The 18,693-nt window shown below is 31.3% G+C and overlaps 2 protein-coding genes across 2 annotated transcripts; one reads left to right on the top strand and one right to left on the bottom strand.

Moving 5' to 3' along the window:
* Window positions 1-6,009: 6,009 nt before the first annotated feature.
* Window positions 6,010-8,146, top strand: LOC129953906 (formin-J). Its single transcript, XM_056067442.1, has 6 exons — window positions 6,010-6,231; window positions 6,297-6,991; window positions 7,072-7,163; window positions 7,221-7,490; window positions 7,549-7,852; window positions 7,912-8,146. The coding sequence occupies exons 1-6, from the start codon at window positions 6,135-6,137 to the stop codon at window positions 8,110-8,112; spliced, it is 1,659 nt and encodes a 552-aa protein (XP_055923417.1). The 5' UTR covers window positions 6,010-6,134; the 3' UTR covers window positions 8,113-8,146.
* On the bottom strand, window positions 8,116-14,993 carry LOC129953911 (4-hydroxyphenylpyruvate dioxygenase). Its single transcript, XM_056067453.1, has 7 exons — window positions 14,823-14,993; window positions 9,870-9,896; window positions 9,552-9,719; window positions 9,240-9,365; window positions 9,079-9,168; window positions 8,369-9,022; window positions 8,116-8,304 (listed from the first exon to the last, which is right to left on the bottom strand). The coding sequence occupies exons 1-7, from the start codon at window positions 14,823-14,825 to the stop codon at window positions 8,230-8,232; spliced, it is 1,143 nt and encodes a 380-aa protein (XP_055923428.1). The 5' UTR covers window positions 14,826-14,993; the 3' UTR covers window positions 8,116-8,229.
* Between the last annotated feature and the right edge of the window lie 3,700 nt (window positions 14,994-18,693).

Below are 18,693 nucleotides of genomic sequence, written 5' to 3'. Positions count from 1 at the left end.
AAGATTATTCAAGACCAAGCCTAGTGATGAAGACAACTTTGGGTTTCAGAACAAGAGGCCTCGCTTAGAGACAGAAAAAAGTGCTTCAAGTGTGGAAAAGTTGGACATCTCAAAGCAAATTGCCCCCGATTGAGTTCAGGAAATCGTTTTAAGCATGAAAGACTTGATAATGTTAAAATATGCTCATATTGCAATAAAGCTGGACATGAGGAAAGAACTTGCTGGTCTAAACAAAATGCTGATCAAAGAAAAGTTAATTTGTGCAATGATGTTTTGATGGCTGACAATACCACAGATGTGTTCATTAACGGAAGATTATACCATTGCTTATTGGATACTGGCTCTGATTGCTCATTACTAAGAGCGGATATTGCAAATCAAATGTCACTGAAGAGGGTTGCACACTTTCTAAGCATCCAAGGTATTTCCAAGCATCCAATCCTTTTGACAGAAAAAGTGACTCTGCTGGTTGAATTTGAAAAACTGAACACTGAAATAACCTTCTATATAATTGAAGAAATTTATCTGAAGAACGAAATAATAATTGGACGAGATGTTTTAAGTGATTCATCACTAAAAATTAGAGTTGATATGCATGGATCAACTTTGCAGCGAAAAGACCATCTGATTTCATCATCTAACGTATTAACAAAGAAGATCTGTGAAGCCACTCCCGACCAAAACTTTCAAGTTGAAAGTTTGTTAAACAAATATTCTGCATCCATTGTGAAAGGATTTCCAGTAACAGAAGTACAAACTGGTTCATTGAATATTCGCCTTAATCAAGAAGTAGTTGTAAATTATAGACCGTACCGAATGGCTTTTTCGGAGCGAACAGTAGTAAGTCAAATAATAAGTGAACTAAAGAGTCAAAATATAGTTCGAGACAGCAGTTCACCATTTGCCAGTCCAATTGTATTGGTGAAGAAAAAGAATGGACAACATCGTCTATGTGTCGACTATCGAGCATTGAATCGTGCAACTGTCAAAGATCGGTATCCCTTACCACGAATAGAAGACCAATTAGATCGACTCTCTGGCAACAAATATTTTACATCTTTGGATATGGCGTCAGGGTTTCATCAGATACCAATCGAAGAAAGTTCAATAGAAAAAACTGCTTTTGTTACACCTGATGGACACTTTGAATATTTAAGGATGCCATTTGGACTTGCCAATGCTCCGGCTGTTTTTCAACGAGCTATCAATAAAGCACTGGGGACCTTGAAGGACAAAACAGCTCTTGTCTATATGGATGATGTTTTAATACCATCATCAACTGTTGAGGAAGGAATCAAAAACCTGGATTTAGTATTGAAAGCATTGACTCAAAGTGGATTTTCGTTGAACATTGAAAAGTGCAAGTTTTTGAAAACCGAAATCGAGTATCTTGGCCGAGAGGTTTCTGTTGAAGGAATAAGGCCTGGAAAGTCAAAAATAGAAGCTCTCGTCAAATCAATTCCACCTGCAAATGTGAAACAAGTTCGACAATTTATGGGACTATCCAGCTATTTTCGGAAATTTGTTCCAGAGTTTGCTGTTAAAACTAGGTGCATATCCGCATTAACAAAAAATGATGTTAAATTCAACTGGACAAGTGAGTGTGAAGAAGCTCGGCAATATATAATCAGGCAATTGACTAAAAGGCCAGTGTTAGTGTTTTTCGATCCAAATCAACCTACTGAACTACACACTGATGCGAGTGCTTTGGGTTATGGTGCTATATTGTTCCAAAGAATAAATGGACAGCTGCATGTAGTAACTTACTATAGCCAAAGTACAAAACTTCATGAAGAAAAATATCACAGTTACGAGTTGGAAACGCTTGCTGTAGTAAACGCTGTCAAAAATTTCCGAAATTATTTGCTAGGAATCAGGTTTACTATTGTAACAGACTGCAATGCATTGAAAGCAACTAAAGAAAAAAAAGATTTCCTGTCCCGAGTTGCTAGATGGTGGATCTATTTGCAAGACTTTGAATTCAACATTATATATCGTAAGGGCAAGACTATGCAGCATGCCGATTATTTAAGCCGCAATCCACCACAAAAGACTTGTTATCAACTTAACAGTTTATCAGAAAATTGGCTTAATATAGAACAGTATTCCGACGTTGATTGCATTGAAATAATCGAAAAAATTAAGGGGGGAGACTTGGATACTACTTCACAATACGTCATCAATAATGGATTATTGTACCGGAAAATTCAAGGGGAAAATAATAAATTACTGGTGCCACAAAATTGTCGTTTATCATTAATGAGACGTTATCATGAAGATAATTGTCATATTGGATGGGAAAAAACGCTTGCCAAGATGAAACAACATTTCTGGATGCCTAGGATGTCAAGAAATGTACGAAAATTTGTAGAATCATGCTTGATTTGTCTGGTAGCAAAAAGACCCTCTGGAAAAAAACAGTGTGAACTGCATCCTATTGAAAAAAAAACCGATCCCTTTCCACACCATTCATATCGATTGTATGGGTCCATTTCATGGAAAAGACAAGGAAGATAACCGTTACATTTTAATATTCGTTGATGCCTTTACAAAATTTGTAATTTTGTTTCCGTGCAAGACTTTACAAGCAAAAGAAACTATTCAACATTTAAACAACTTTGTAATGCTGTTTGGAGTTCCAGCTAAAATTATTAGTGACAAGGGAACGAACTTCACAAGCGAACATTTTCAAAATCTTTGTACATCATATGGTATTGAACACCACACAATTGCACCGGGTATAAGTAGAGCAAACGGACAAGTTGAGAGATACGTTGATACAGTGGCAAATCTCTTACGGACTAATTTGGAACTTCACATGGAATGGACAAGCTATGTCAGTCGAGTCCAACTGGCCCTTAACACAACAATTAACAAAACAACTGGACCGTCACCTTTAAAAGTTTTAACTGGAATCAGTGGACGAACCCCTGAAATGAGTGCTTTGTTTGCAGACCTAAACATTGAAACTGGATATGACAATTTTGATGCTTTACGCGAGTTGGCAGATAAACGAATTCGTGAAAATGCTGGAAAAATGAAGACAAGGTTTGACAAAGGTAAATGTACTCCAACTAAACTAGAAATAGGTGCTACCGTTCTATACAAAAGCAATCAAATACGGAAGTCTAAGCTAGACGTTCACTTTAAAGGTCTTTACGAGGTCATAGGCGTGTTGCCGAATGACAGGTACAAGTTGAAGAAAATCAATTCCAAAATTGTTATAGTAGCTGCAAGAGAAACTATTAGACCAGTTCCAAAAGAAAATTAGAAACATTATGTGATAATGTAAATTTTATGTTTCATTATTAAATTTTTTTAAATTGTTACCAAGTAATTGGCTGAAGTTTGAAGAACTTTTGGTTTTTGTTAATTATTATATTATGTGTGCTTGGGCTAAATGGTGTAAGACAAGTTTATGCTCGAGAGCTAAACCTCTGAGCTTATAGTTGGTTGATTGTGGATTGTTTTGCGAATATTAGTAGACAAGCTGTTTGCCTCTGAGTTACTTAGGTTTTGTGGTAAAATAAGACAAGTTTACGCTTGTGAGCTAAACCTCTGAGCTTATAGTTTGCTGATAGTGGATTGTTTTGGGAATATTAGTAGACAAGCTGTGTGCCTCTGAGTTACTAAGGTTTGTTGTTAATGGTACAAGACAAGTTTACGCTTGCGAGCTAAACCTCTGAGCTTACTATTTGTGTTGAATTGTTCCCAAATTATTATTTTTGTTTCAATATAATGACGGTTATGGATTGTTTCATCGAGAACGATGAAAATTGCAGGATGGCCGTGTTATAGTTGAAAGGTACTTTGTTCTAAACAACTTTATATGATTACTTTCAAAATGATCGTACGAACATTGAATAATATTTGTATGAAATGTCGATCAGAATTATTATAAATAAATGAATCTGTGCTCCTGGAGTTCATTAAAAATTGGACTGTGAAAGGAGTAAGCCAGAAGTTGGCACAGAATCAATTGCTAGGAACCTATTATGTATATTAAAAATTATATGACTGCTTGTAGCCAACTTCACGTTGGTGTCATCTATACTTTAATAGGCTATTCACACCAAGTCAAAAACCCGGTTTTCGCGAAATTATCGGTTTTCACCGAAAACCTACATCGAACAATTCAAGTTTTCCCATACATTTTTGGTAAACCACAAGTTTTATATAAAACCTCTAGAAAACTAGTAGCAATTCAAAGTTGAACTAAACAAACAAACATTTCGAAACATTCAGCGCTCAAACTAATGAAAACAAAACAGCTGATGGCTGCTGTCAAAACAAATATTTCATTTTGAAATAATTTTGGTCGTGATAAGCAATATTATTTATACCAATTCCTTACAAAATAAGAATTATTGCTTTTTGTTTTTTATTTACAGAATATGGAAGAAAACAAACTGCGGTTGAATTTGCCAACGTCGAGAATAAAAGCCCCAGTGACTATTTGCGGCACTGGCGGTTCTTTTATGATGCTCCTGAGTTTCAAACGCTCTTCGTTAAGCGAGGAATAGGAAATCACTATGGCTACTGGCGTCATGACCCGAAGGACGAGGAAGACTTGCTCATAGTTTGTAACAACGTTTCTAAGGGATGCGTCTTCGAACTCGTCGCCACAAATATGTTCGACGCTTTCGCTTACTACCTGGAGAAAGACTTTGCGGTAACTCCGTTCAATTACAAGAGTTTCTTAGATATGGGAAAGTTAATTTGTGGAGGAGAATAGGTATGAAAAAAAATCTCTGGTGGAGGCTATGTCGCAGCAGGCTTGAGATGGTCATGGAGAAATTGTAGCCCATCATAGCAGCTTCAGTGATGGCTCTGGGTGAGTGTGTTTTTGGTACGAATATGGAACTAGGAATTGACCTTTTCTGCTCCGGCCATAAGGGCCTACATGAAATCGTTCAGAATATTCTCAACCCCGCCTATAAGTTGCTTTGATTGCCACAATATATGGGGATGCTGAAGGGATATTTGGCCGGCAGAAGCAATAGTTATAAGCTAATTATTTTGGATTGAATTTGTTGTGAAAGAAGAAGAAATTTTTTCAAATAAATTTATTTTGTATTGTTAATTCTATGATATATTTTCTTGACAGTTAGTTTCTCCTTAGTGATTTGTTTGGACCTGTTGAAGTAAACAAAGAGGATAGCTACAGCCAAGTGAGCTTGTAGTTATTTTTGGTTCATGTCGTGAGCCAATTCCACCCCTCCCCAGAACCTCAGTTGAAACTCTTCTTCGAGACAAGCTAGTGATACAGCCTTATTTGCGCTGAAAGGAAAGGATTATCGACTTAAGGCTGTCGACGGCAAAGACAAATCCTTAGGAGAATGTTTGTACTTCAAGAATTTTCAAAAAATTGAATCTTGAGAGAATACATAAAATATAAAACACCTTCCCTGTGAAAGGAAGTACTTGGAAAACGACGTTTTTCTATGATAGAGGCTTGAAATAAAGATAAAAAGTCTAACAAAATCTTCATATTTTGTTCAACAATTTTTTGTATCAATACAAAATTTGAATGCCGGTGTTAAACAAATTTAAATGTTAAATGAAACCGAGTAAATGTTCGGTGTGAACGATTTTTTGCTTTTCGAAAACTTTTTGCCGAAAACCCGGTTTTGGGTTTGGTGTGAAAAGGTTATAAAGTTTTAAAGAGCTTATCTCTCTGATCTTTGTAGATACATTGTGTTCGTCAAGACTTGGGTAGTTGAAGAACAAACTTCCAAAAGAGTTAACTGAAAAATATGGGGTCTACTTTATATGAAATAACTATGATTACCCTGGTCCTTGCTTTTTTGTATGAATGCATAAATACATTAGCCACTTTTAAGGATTTAAAAGTTGTTCGCAACTCATTTGTATAAAAAATAAATCGATTTTATTCTTTCCCTAAAAAATAAATGAAAGTAAACAGATCTTTTGATGTTTATCTTGTTTAGACACTGAACACACTCATTTTACTGATCTTGTTGTTTTCTTTTTCTGGATTTCGTAAATTTGTGATGAAATGTCAACAAATTTTGTGATTTTTGTCATGTTTTTGTAAAATGTAAAAGAATTTTGTTTATTTATTTAAATAATTACTTTCTTATCTGAAATATAAGAAATTCATTAAGTTCACCATGAACTGCACAATTTGTATAAACGATGGAAACATCAAAACAATGTACAATGATTGTATAATTGAGAGTCTGGAAAAAATCAAATTTCATTACATGAGTAAGATTCTAAATGATTTTATTTAAAAATCTACTTTTGTTGCTAATATCATACATTTTAAAAAGGTCTAAAAGGTAAACTATGTGAAAATGAACAACTCGTTAAGAATCTCAAAGAAGAAAATGATAAATTAAAAAAGACTGTGTGTGATTTGGAAGAAATTGAAAATAATGTCATGAAAAAACGTCGAACAGCCAGTTGTGAAGAGGATCACAATGATTCCGAAATATCATTCTCTCAAAAACTTGCCACCACCAGCCCCAAGTCCATAGCACAAAAATCTGCTGAAGATCTTAATATGGCTTTGAATTTTGATGAAGAATTCGAACTATCATTCATTCCAAGTACACAAGTTGTAGAGGCGGAGAAAAGAATTAAACTAACAGCGTCTACGACGAAAGCGACGACGTCAGTGGCGGCCGCAACGTCGACTTCCAGAGAACCATTGAAGACTTTACCGGTAAAGTCTGAACAATTGGAAAACAAAGTATTAAATATTAAAGAAGAATTTAAATCAGCAGAAGAACAGGAAAACCAATGCAATAAAAGTTCTTCTAGCCTCAAGAAATCTTCCTCATGGATTTCAAAAGAAAATGATCTGAAAAAATCAGTTTTGGGATCAGTTCAAAAACGACCCAATCGAAGTCTGAGACACACTAAGCAAGAAGTAAAAGCTACTAGCTTGTCCCTAAAGCCAGGCAAGCTCCGACAAACAAGACTCCAATTGGACATGAGTAAAAATGTGTCCAACAACTTTTCTGTAAGTAATCTTAACTTTATGAAAGTTAGAATAAAATATAAAAATAGCTAAAAACTGTTGTAATTCACCTAATTTCACAGGACACGACTTTCTGTGATGAAGCAATCGAAGCCAGTCCCAATGCTGATTGTTCTGTAAAACGGATCAATTCTTCAAAGCAATGGCAACTAAGGTATTTTGTTCCAAGCTTTTTACAGTTATTGTATTGACATTGATTTCAATTTTGCAGAAATATAAGTTCCAAAATAATTAAATCAGAAGATGACTCGATATTGAATTTTACAAATCCAAGTCCAGAAAAATCATCAAAGTCACAAAGTCCACCTCAAAATAAATCCTTAGAGACTTCAAGTGTTGTAATGTTTACACCAGCATCACAAGATATTATATTTTTAGACGATAGTTGTGAAAGCTACAATATTGAATCAATGGACTTATTAAAGGATTTAATGAACCCAACTGAGAGCCTCAGTAATTTGAAGCGAATAGAATCAGATAGGTATATTATTTTTGTTAAAGCTATTTCTCCGTTTCCAATAAATTTTATTATTTTTCAGAATCAAAATGCTTCAAAAAACCAACGGCGGTAATCCCACACACATTCCCAGCAAGTGCTCAAATTTAGATGTGAAGCAGAATACAAAACTAAATCTCAAAACCGAGCATGAATTTGCCAAACCTAAGACTGTAGAAAAAACTGAATTATCAAAAAACGCTCTCACCGACAATAAGACTCCCAGTAAAGAAAATCTTACTAATAGAAACAACAACAAATCGAATGGATCGCCTGACAAAACGGAGAAAGTTCAAAGTGTTAAAAAAGCAAGAATATTTGACGTTGATTGTCACGAATGCCAAACGGTAAAAACTGAGTCGTGCGTGTTTTTTAACAAATTAATAATTTTTGTTTTCATTGACAGTACATAAAATATCTGGGAGCTCGTCTCTCGGACGAAGAGATTGAACAACATATCCGCAATTGTACAAATCACAAAAAACGAATCGACAACAATTTAACTCCTGAAGGATTTTGGGATCCCATAATTAAACCGTTTGCCAGTGATGACCCTCGAAATTTAACCATAATCGATGATCCCTTTATTATTAAGAATACAAAATAAATGTTGATTTTTCATTTGCAATGTTTTTCATCTATTTTAGAATAAAAGTACATAATTTTCTAAATTAAATTAAACAAAACAAAATGTTTTAATGTTTTTTTTGCTGTTCCTCTTAATTTACAAGTTGCCTCTCCTCTCTTGTTCGATTTCAATTGCCGAGAATAAAGCTTTAAAATTTCCAGCACCGAATCCCTATTAAAATAAAAAAAATACCATTAGAAAAGATTTTGAAGAGAAGAACATCAAAGAAACTTACATTATGGTTATGTCGCTGAATGACTTCGAGGAAAAGCGTTGGTCTATCTTGCATGTTCTTTGTGAAAATCTGCAAAAGATATCCATTTTCGTCGTAATCAATCAAAATATTCAATTCTTGCAGAACTCCCATATCTTCCTTTATTTTCGTGCTACTACTTTGTAGTTGTTTTTTCAAAAGATCATAATAACTACTTGGCACGGATAGAAATTCCATTCCACGTGCTCTCAAATTACGTATAGCCCCAACGATATCGTCTGTATTGAGAGCAATATGTTGGACTCCAGCACCTCCATAATAATCAACAAATTCCTGAATTTGTGACTTCTTTTTACCATTGGCAGGTTCATTGATGGGAATCTTAACAGTTTCTTCATAGTTACTCATAACAATCGATCGTAACGATGAATATTCTGTGTGAATTTGTGAATCGTCTACGGACCAAAAACGATGGAATTGTAAAATATGTTCGTACCATTTGGCCACAGCTTCCATTTGAAGATCTGGCTGATTGCCAACAACATGATCGATAAAATTTAATTTAGCTGGAGGTAACAATTGTAATAGGGGATCTTTTGGTGATGTCTTGTAACCGGGTAAGAATGGACCACTATAGTTTTTGCGGTCAACTAAGGTATGAAGGGTGTCTCCGTACTATGAACAAATTACTTGTTAACTTTTTATATTTATAATTTTTTAGATAAACTCACTGTTTGCAAAGTAGCGAATCGTACTATTCCATTTTCATCACTCTCTTCCCATATATCTCGGATAATTTTGGCACCACGTTGTTTGGCAAACTTTGAGATACAAATTTTTGTTATGAATAAATGTTTTTTTAGGTATTTTTATTTACTATTTGTTTACTCACTTGTACGATTTCATCAAGTTGTTCGACTTCAAAAGCAATATCCTTAACACCATCACCATGCCTCACTAAATGCTCTCCATGTTCTGAATCATTCGGAAGGTATGATGATACAAAAACAAAAACAATCTAGAAACAATATAAGAATCAAAAACAAAAACAATAATATATTAATAAAATCTTGTTTATGAATGTATTATGATGATGTTTAATGAACTAACATTGAATCTAAAATTATTTGTATGAGTTTAATGAGTGATCGTAAATAACAACAGATATTGTTTTTCAATAATTACTAATATTTCATTCAATTACTTTATTTTGTTTAACAGCATGTTTTGCAAATCTACGGCTTCCTGTTTCCAATCCCTGATAGCCCAAGGGTTCAAATCCTAATTTTGTGGTGTAGTAGGTGGCAGCTTGTTTGGCATTTCCTACATAAAACGTGATATGATCGAAACTGTTAAATGTCCCAGCACTTGGCTATGAATTTAAAAATAAAATAGAAAAAAGTTTGTGAAACATTTTGATCTAGAAGTTGAATAAATAGTTTAGTAGTTACAAAGAAACAATTTGTATGCAAATTTTTTTATATCATTAAGTAAATGTTAAACATTTACATATTTTATTTACCTTAGGACCTTTGTTTGTATAAGTTGTCTGCAAATAGAAAACAACAACAAAATCAATCATAAGAATCAGCAAAAATGTATTTTTAATATGCAAATTATTTTACGGTTTTTATTAAGGTTTCAGTTTAAATGCTACTTTTTAAAAATATAAATTAGATGGTTTCTCCTTTTATTTATTAAATTTAACAGCCTGATTTCCCTCAACATAACTAATACCATAGAAAAAACTAGTCGAAAGAGCTTAATGTGTCTTGGACACAAACATAGAATTAAGCAGAATTAAAATCCATTGAAAAATTCTATTGCTCTGATGGTCCCAGCATTTTTATTCACTCATGAAATTTAAAATAAATCCTCTATTTTTTCTTGAAATCTTTAAGACCTCGGTTTTCTCTTTTTTTGTATTCGATTGGGTAAAATAAATCGATTAAATTTTGATTTATTATTATTTTGACATTTTTTCAATGCAATTATTGTAAATTTGAGTGAGAAAGTCTGGGAGGATATTGAGCTATATTGAGATAGCTGTCAAAAAATAAAAACAACTTTCATCTGTTCACAAAAAGCAGAGAAACATTTAAACTAAGGAGTCAAAATTGTTGTAATATAAAACATTTAATGGATAATTCAACTGATTTGTCGGACGATAATGCGAAACATAATTAATATGTAGTATATTAAATTTCCTCTTAGCTCATTTGGAATTCAATACGATTAATAATTTACTTGCAAAATCTCCGGTTTTAAAATAAGTCAATTTTGAAGTTTAAAAAAAAAATCATAGTTACCTTCTAAAATTCGGAGGCAAATACCTTCTTCATCCTCTATTACGTACAGAACATCATCAAATACCGGAGATTTTGCAAGTAAATTATTAATCGTATTGAATTATCATTGAGCTAAGAGGCAATTTAACATAGATTACATATTAAGGTTACCTATCTCTTATTTATTCCTTTTTAACGCACATATCAATTCATCATCGTCCGACGAATCAGTTGAATTATCCATTAAGTGATTTATCTTAAAACAATTTTGACTTCGAAACTTACATTGTATTTATTGTATTTATTTTTTGACAGCTATCTCAATAAAGCTATCCAACTCGTTCAACAAGGTATCTAAAAATCCACCTATCCATGATATTCTATCCAACACGAGATTGAACACAGCCAATCATGCCGATTATAGATTTTTGACATTTTAAATATGATAGAAATGTCAAAATTGACCTTTGACTTTCTTTGCTGCCTACCTATCGGATTCTGTAAACGATGCGAATATAAGTTTGGTTACTGCCTTGAATATCGTCCTGGATGTGTGGATTTTTAGATACCTTGACATAGCTCGGAAAAAATTTAAATTGTTTAGTGGGAAACTATTGTACAATTAAATTAACCGGATTTTTACCAAAATGCAAACAAATATGAAATAAATTTTGTAGTTCCTTCAAATTGAACGATATGTATGTTGAACCAATTGTTTAAACTGTCATATTAATAACAAATGCAAATACATATATAAAATAAGAAACATTTGTGTTTTGAACACTTTAAATATTTATTTTTTTATTTTAAATTAAATCAAATCAATTATAAAAAGGAGGCTGGGATACGACCCACACTGATAACTTCCCCTCCCGTCTGTCGATTTGTCTTGCTTAAAAGTTTGTCTATATGTATCAATTTTTACCAAATTAGCGTACTATTTTTTATGAAAAAACGGACTGCTGGATTTTTATAAAAAAATTACTGAATATCGAAAACTATATTTTCTTTGAAATAAAATAAGTTTGAAGCCAATATTTTGAATTTTTGTAAAGCCATTTGAGTCAAACGTAAATTTTTACTTAGTTTTAGTATTATTGTTTTTCTTAGGTTTTTATTTTTTGTAAAAAAAAACTGTCAATTCGATTTTTCTCAAAATTTTATCGGATGTTGAAAACAATATTTCTTATAAGATAAAATAAGTTTGAGGCTTTAATCTCAAGTTGTTGAAAAGATGTTTTAGTCAAAATTATAAAATAAAAAACAGTCAATTAGATTCTTCTCAAAATTTTATCAGATGTCAAAAACATTATTCTTCGTTGCACAAAATTGTTTTGGAGATGAAATTATATTAAAGTCGTAAAATTTTCGAGGTGACACATTTTTTTTTTTCAGTTTATTTGATTTATTAAAAAAAAAACATTATTTGGATTTTTTTCTAAAAATATATTTCTTTTGTATTACGCTACAATATATAATATACAATTTAATTCAAGTCCCTAGCGTCATTGATTCATGAGATATTTAGGTTTAACCAAAATGTTCACCTTTTTTTAAACTGCTGTGGTAAAAAAAACACCTACTCAATTTTCTTGAGAGCCCTTTCTGCATCTTTCTGCCTTATTATCTGTACAACAAAATTTATTTGAAGTCGATATCTCTTCTGGTTTTTGAGCTTTGGCCGACGAAAAAAACGTCGCGAACATGCGTACACACACACGCACAGACATCTTTCAAAAAATCTTTTATTTCGACTCTAGGGACCTTTAAACGTCGAGAAATGTCAAAATTTTTAATTTAACAAATCGAACTCATCACAATAACTTCCTATGGGAAGCTACAAATCATACTTAGCGAAACATTTGCTAGGTAATGGGAGCGGTACAGTTGTCGCAAGGAATGTGCTTTGCACAATCGTAATAGAGGGTTAGTGGACAATATTTGCTGCTACAAGGAGAAGTTTTGCTGGTTATCCGAATAAATCAATTGATCCCAAAAGAATCACATACTATTTGGGTTTCCATGGGTTATATAAATCAATTTTTTCTTAACCTAGAGCTTTCACGCATTTTTCCTTGTTTTTGCATTTGATGGACAAAACAAACTGATTTATTTTTGATTTAAAATTAAATCTGCAAGATTTGGATTTTTCGATAGATTAACAAAACAAGTACAATTTTAATTTCCCATAGGAAGTTTTTGTAATCGGTCCGATTTGTCGTATTGAAAATGTTGACATTTCTAAGGTCCCTAGAGTTTAAATAAAAGATTTTTAGAGAGATGTCTGTGCGTGCGTAAGCGTGTGTACGTTCGTTTGTTCGGGGAGCTTTTTTCGTCGTCCATATCTCAAGAACCAGAAGAGACTTCAAATAAATTTTGTTGTTGAGTTATCAACAACAACAAAGCTTTATTAACATTTGCAAGAAAAAACAACAAATCCACACAGAAAAAATCAATCAAATAAAATACGCTTTTTGGACAAAATTCAACATCAAAATACATGAAAATTGGTTTGTTAATAAAAGTGATATAGAGTTTCCAATTGAAATCAAATGGCTTCTCTCTCTGGGAAAAAAATTTGCATTGCCAATAAATTTTGTTATACAGGTAATAATGCAGAAAGGACTCTCAAAAAAATTGAGTGCAAATGAAAAAAAAATTGTAGAAAATTTGGTTAACCCAAAATATCTTACGAACCTGTAACGCTAGAAACTTGAATTAAATTTTAAATTATATGTTGTGACGTGATACCAAACTAATACAATTTTAAAAAAGGTCTCTTTTTATAAATCTGGACTGGAAGAAAATAATTGTCATCTCGACATTATACAAACAAACAAAGATCTTATCTCCAAAATAATTTTATGAATAGATGAATAACGTTTTTAAAATCTGATAAAATTTTTAGAAAAATCGAAAAACTTAAAAAAGCAGTACTAACAGTTATTAAAAATTGATCTTTTTCAATATTAAAGATTTTGGCTTCAAAATTAAAGATATTGACTCCAACCTCATTTCATCTTATAACAAATATTGTTTTCAACATTGACATTTTTTTACAAAAAATAGCAACCGAAAAGAACATTAATAAAAGTTGGTAAAAAAAATGATTTTCGACTTAAATATCCTTTTAAAAATTGTATATATGTATTGGCTTCAAACTAATTTGATCTTATAGAAAATACTGTGTTCAACATTCAAAATTTTGTATAAAAACCCGACATTCAGTTGTTTTCACAAAAATTAAATTCTACAAAAAATAAAACGGAAAATTTTTAAAAAGTAATGTTCGATTCTCGATGTCTCGTGAATAAATGAAGGTATTGATTTTAAATTATTTATCGAACAAAAAAACATCTAAAGAAAATGTGTCAGCTTTATAGTACTTGTTAACACGCATACCAAGTAACACTAATACAATGACAAAAAGAACACAATTTCATTCATGTTCAATGCGCCACGAACAGAAATTTAAGACTCCATAAGAATCCTTCTGAGACGACCATTTGAATGATATTGTTTACCACACTTAGAAAGGAAAGAATATTGATCATTTACAATTGTGTTTTACTGGGCCACGAAAAAATCAATCACTATTTACAAAATGTCGGATTTGAAACAGTAACTGTTTAATTTACCAAGATAAATAAATCTAAAACCAAACCACAATGAAATTAGATTATAACCGACGTTTGGGGATATTCTATATTTTTTTTTTAATTCCTTTACCATTAACAAGTTGATTGAGTTATCAAAACCTAGTTTCATTCTTAAAAATCTTCTTTTAATCTTTAACCAATCTATTCACTTTCAGAAATTGGTATTTTCGACAAAAGGTTCGTTTTGTAATGCCTTAAAGTTACATTGTTTGAATATGTTCAACTTTGCATTACTAATGCTAATATTAATAAAAATCAAATTTATAATTTTTTAAATTACAACCCTTATTTAAATTAATTTAAAAATAAAATCTCAAACAGTTTCTTTTCACGCCTTAAAGAATCACTTTTTCAAGGTTATATCGCACTTTAGGTTTGCAATTTTACATTTTATTTTAATTTTTCACTGATTTCGTTTTTATAGATTGAATTATTTTAAGTTTTTCATAGGATCACATTTTTATATTATGTATGTTACAATAAATCTAATAAATTTTGAAAACAGTTTTTTTAAAACTAAAATCGTACCATTATAACACCACTAAAATTCGTTCAGTATTTTTCCAGAGAGATTGAAATTTAAAAAATACACCAACTTCTTTTGTATAACTTGCTTCTTCCACTATAGTTTGGGTTTATATTCTGTATAAGACTTAGCACTCAAATTCCTTGCATCTCAAGTTAAACTAACAAAAAATTTCAAAATCATATCATTTATATATAAAACCTCTACTCTCGATAGTCATTTAATTTAAATATTGTAAAAGAAGAATTCTAATCATCTGATAGTGCTCAGCTCATATATAGCAGAGTAGATCCGATCAAAATAAGAATTCAAAACATTTAAAACAAGTATTTTGTTTTTCTGGATCTTGTTCTAAAAGAAAATTTACATAAGAGAACACCTTATATCTTTTAATAACAATATTAATTAAGTAAAAACCTGATACAAGCCCCTTCAGTATATGAATATAGTTTAAAAATATATTTTTGTACCAGCTGGAGTATTTTTTATTCGAATCAACAAAAATGTATAAAATCTTGTTTTGAATTTATTTACATTTTTAAATTACGACCTACTTAGAGACAAATATAAATATGTTAATTTTGTTGTGGTAAAATGCACTTATTTTGATAAACAAATAAAATCGTAAGATATGCCCGATAGTTGCATATTGTGCGCATTTAATTTTTTTTAAATCAAATTTTCAGCCCTTAACAGTGATTGTTGATATTTTTTTTGTTTACTAATAAATCATCAGAAATATGAAATCTAATTCCAAGGAGCTAAAAGAAACTTTAATCTAACTTTTGTTGTCTTTAAAAATATATATATAGCCAATCCTTATTCATTCGATTTTTCATGCCTCCTTCACTTGCCATATTCATATATCAAGGTCTTTAAGGAGTGCTTTGTTGTCGTAAGAAGAAGGAACTAAACTCTATGAACAATAAAACTGAGAATAGGTGTAACTGACTCATATTCTTTTAATTTTTCAACAAAGAAAAAGAAACATTTTAAAGAAAATTGAATTGTAAATATTTATGAATTTTAAAGTGCATAATTGCACGAAATCTAAAAATAGAAAATGGATCAATAAGTTGAGCACATTCAAATATTTAGGTAAACTATTGTCGTATCTGTGTTTAGATTGCAAGTTAGAATAAACGTTCTAAACTGAATCATAAAAAAGTTTAAAATAAAAAAAGCTTATTTGCGACTGTATTTCCTCGATAACTTTATGAATTCCATCTTGAAGGTATTAAATCATAATATTTGTGGACCACTTTCAAAGCTCTTTTGTGGTTATCGAGATGAGTTAGACTTCGTAAAATGTTGAGAATGTAAATGTTTTGTGTCAGGGATCAGAATGGCCAAATACATAAAGTATTTTAGATCCCTATAAATTAGCAAAAATGTAGAAGATGGTTTATACATTTGGTATTTCTAAAATTCTAAATTGTTGTTTATATTAGCACACACTCACCGGGTTTTAAATACCTTAAATATGCCATCAGGGATACAATGTGTGCATTAGGAAAAGCAAGAGGGTTTGGAAAGGAGGTGTATGAATGCATTGGTTTGAATTCTTGAACATTACAATGGCAGAAAAAGAAGCATGGTAAGGCATTCCACATTCGCGAAGTAAAAGCAGTGGCACGTTTAGGATGGAGCAGCTTTTGAACGGTCATTATTAGATTTTCCGAATATGGTTTTTGTTGCAAATCTGGAGCATTCGATGCGTCTCACGATGGTAATGTCAAAATATAACATCTTTAAAAGTTACAGCTGCTTAAATAGCAGGCTATTTGGAATTAAAGCTCTTATTAGACATTTTTTAAAATTTGTTAATTTATACGAATTGTTTAATAAGTGCTTATATTTATATTTATACTCGTATTTATATTTATACTAGCTGACAAGGCTACGAGTTGCTGTGGAACGTTTTTTGCTATATTGTTGTAAACTATTAAAGGGGAACGACAGGAGACTGGGGCACCAGCCCGCTTTTTTACAGTTGTGCCTTTTGTAAAAAAAAATACATGACCTTTATGACTGATTTTCAAATACCGTTACCCCTTATTACAATACAATTATTATTTACAAACGAAGATGGAAACATTAAAGCTGGTATAAAAATGTATTGGTTTAAGATTTGAAGAGGAAGGACTTTGAACACAATTGATCAAAATGTTCGTACAGTTGATGTACATCAAAACCAATACAAACGAATTGTATTATATAATAAATTAGCTGACCCCACAAACGTTGTGTTGTCATATAAATAATTTATAGAGAATATTTTGATAGAAATAAATAGCTTATTGTAAGTTTGTAAGGATGTGGTATATAATATGTAAAATTATATACATAATGTTAATTATGACTATACTGCAAAAAACAATATCAATCCCTTAATGCAACAATGTACAATATTTTTTGTGATCCCATCTTTCGCCAATACAAACAAACTGGATGGTTTGCCCACTCGAGAGCACGCCACGTATAATTGTCCACCTGAAAAACATGTCTTCAAATCTAAGCCGCAGACAGTAATCGTTTGGCCTTGAGACTTATTGATAGCCATTGCAAATGCCAATCTAATGAAAATTGAAGGCGGTTGAATTCAATTGGAAATTGGTGGGTATAATAGGGATTCGCGGTAGTAATATATTTTCACCTCGGAATTTGCCATTTAGAATTATGGCTTCGATAACATTTTTAACTTCCCATAGGAAGTTATTGTAATGGGTCCGATTTGTCAAATTGAAAATTTTGACATTTCTGGACGTTTCAAGGTCCCTAGAGTCGAAATAAAAGATTTTTAGAAAGATGTCTGTGCGTGCGTGTGTACGTACGTTTGTACGTCCGTACGTCCGTACGTCCGTACGTCCGTACGTTCGCGACGTTTTTTTCGTCGTCCATAGCTCAAGAACCAGAAGAGATATCGACTTCAAATAAATTTTGTTATACAGATAATAAGGCAGAAAGATGCAGAAAGGGATCTCAAGAAAATTGCGTTTGTGGTTTTTTTAGCAGTTTGAAAAAAATGTGAAAATTTTGGTTAACCCTAAATATCATACGAACCAAAAACTATAGAGACTTGAATTAAATTTTATATAATAGATTGTATCGTAATACCAAACAGGAATATTTTTTGAAAAAAATCAATGTAACGGTTTTTTTTTAAAATCAATAAAACTGAAAAAAAAAATGTGTCACCTCCAAAATTTTACGACTGAAATATGATTTCATCTCTAAAACAATTTTGTACAACGAAAAATAATGTTTTTGACATCTGATAAAATTTCGAGAAAAATTGAATTGACAGTTTTTATTACAAAAAATAAAAACCTAAAAAAAAATGTATAAAAGTTGGTAAAAATTGATTTTCGACTTAAATATCTTTTCAAAACTTTGAGATTTTGGCTTAAATTTACTTTTATCTTTCAAAAAATCTTGTTGTCAACATTCAGTTAAAGTTTGAAAAAAATCGAATTGACAGTTTTTGTATAAAAATTTAAAAACCGAAAAAAATATTAACAAAAGTTTGTAAAAAATGATATTCGACTCAAATATCTTTTGAAAACTTTGAGATAATAGGTTCTTACTAATTTTTTCTTATAAAAAATATTGTTTTGAACATAAGGACAAATTTTGAGAAAAATCGAATTGAAAGTTTTTTTTTATAAAAAATAAAAATCTAAAAAAAAACATTACTCAAAGTTCGTAAAAATTGATTTTCGACTCAAATATCTTTTCAAAAACTTGAAAGTTAGGCTTCAATCTTATTTTATCTTATAAAAAATATTGTTTTCAATATTTAGAAAAATGTTGAGAAAAATCGAATGGATAGTTTTTTTACAAAAAATAAAAACCTAAAAAAAAAATTTATAA

The sequence above is a fragment of the Eupeodes corollae genome, chromosome 1 (genome assembly GCF_945859685.1).
Source record: "Eupeodes corollae chromosome 1, idEupCoro1.1, whole genome shotgun sequence".
Taxonomy (NCBI): domain Eukaryota; kingdom Metazoa; phylum Arthropoda; class Insecta; order Diptera; family Syrphidae; genus Eupeodes; species Eupeodes corollae.
Note: the sequence above shows the minus strand (reverse complement) of the source record. Positions and strands in the feature narration are given on the sequence as shown.

What these genes read in the sequence shown, in the direction of transcription:
- LOC129953911 (XM_056067453.1), bottom strand. An exon ending in GATTCGCTACTTTGCAAACA is followed by an intron (nt 9,023 to 9,078) that starts GTGAGTTTATCT and finishes ATTTGTTCATAG; the next exon opens with TACGGAGACACCCTTCATAC. An exon ending in TTCAGCGACATAACCATAAT is followed by an intron (nt 8,305 to 8,368) that starts GTAAGTTTCTTT and finishes TTATTTTAATAG; the next exon opens with GGATTCGGTGCTGGAAATTT.
- LOC129953906 (XM_056067442.1), top strand. Translation starts at nt 6,135, where the DNA reads ATGAACTGCACAATTTGTATAAACGATGGAAACATCAAAACAATGTAC. An exon ending in ATGTGTCCAACAACTTTTCT is followed by an intron (nt 6,992 to 7,071) that starts GTAAGTAATCTT and finishes CTAATTTCACAG; the next exon opens with GACACGACTTTCTGTGATGA. An exon ending in AAGCGAATAGAATCAGATAG is followed by an intron (nt 7,491 to 7,548) that starts GTATATTATTTT and finishes ATTATTTTTCAG; the next exon opens with AATCAAAATGCTTCAAAAAA.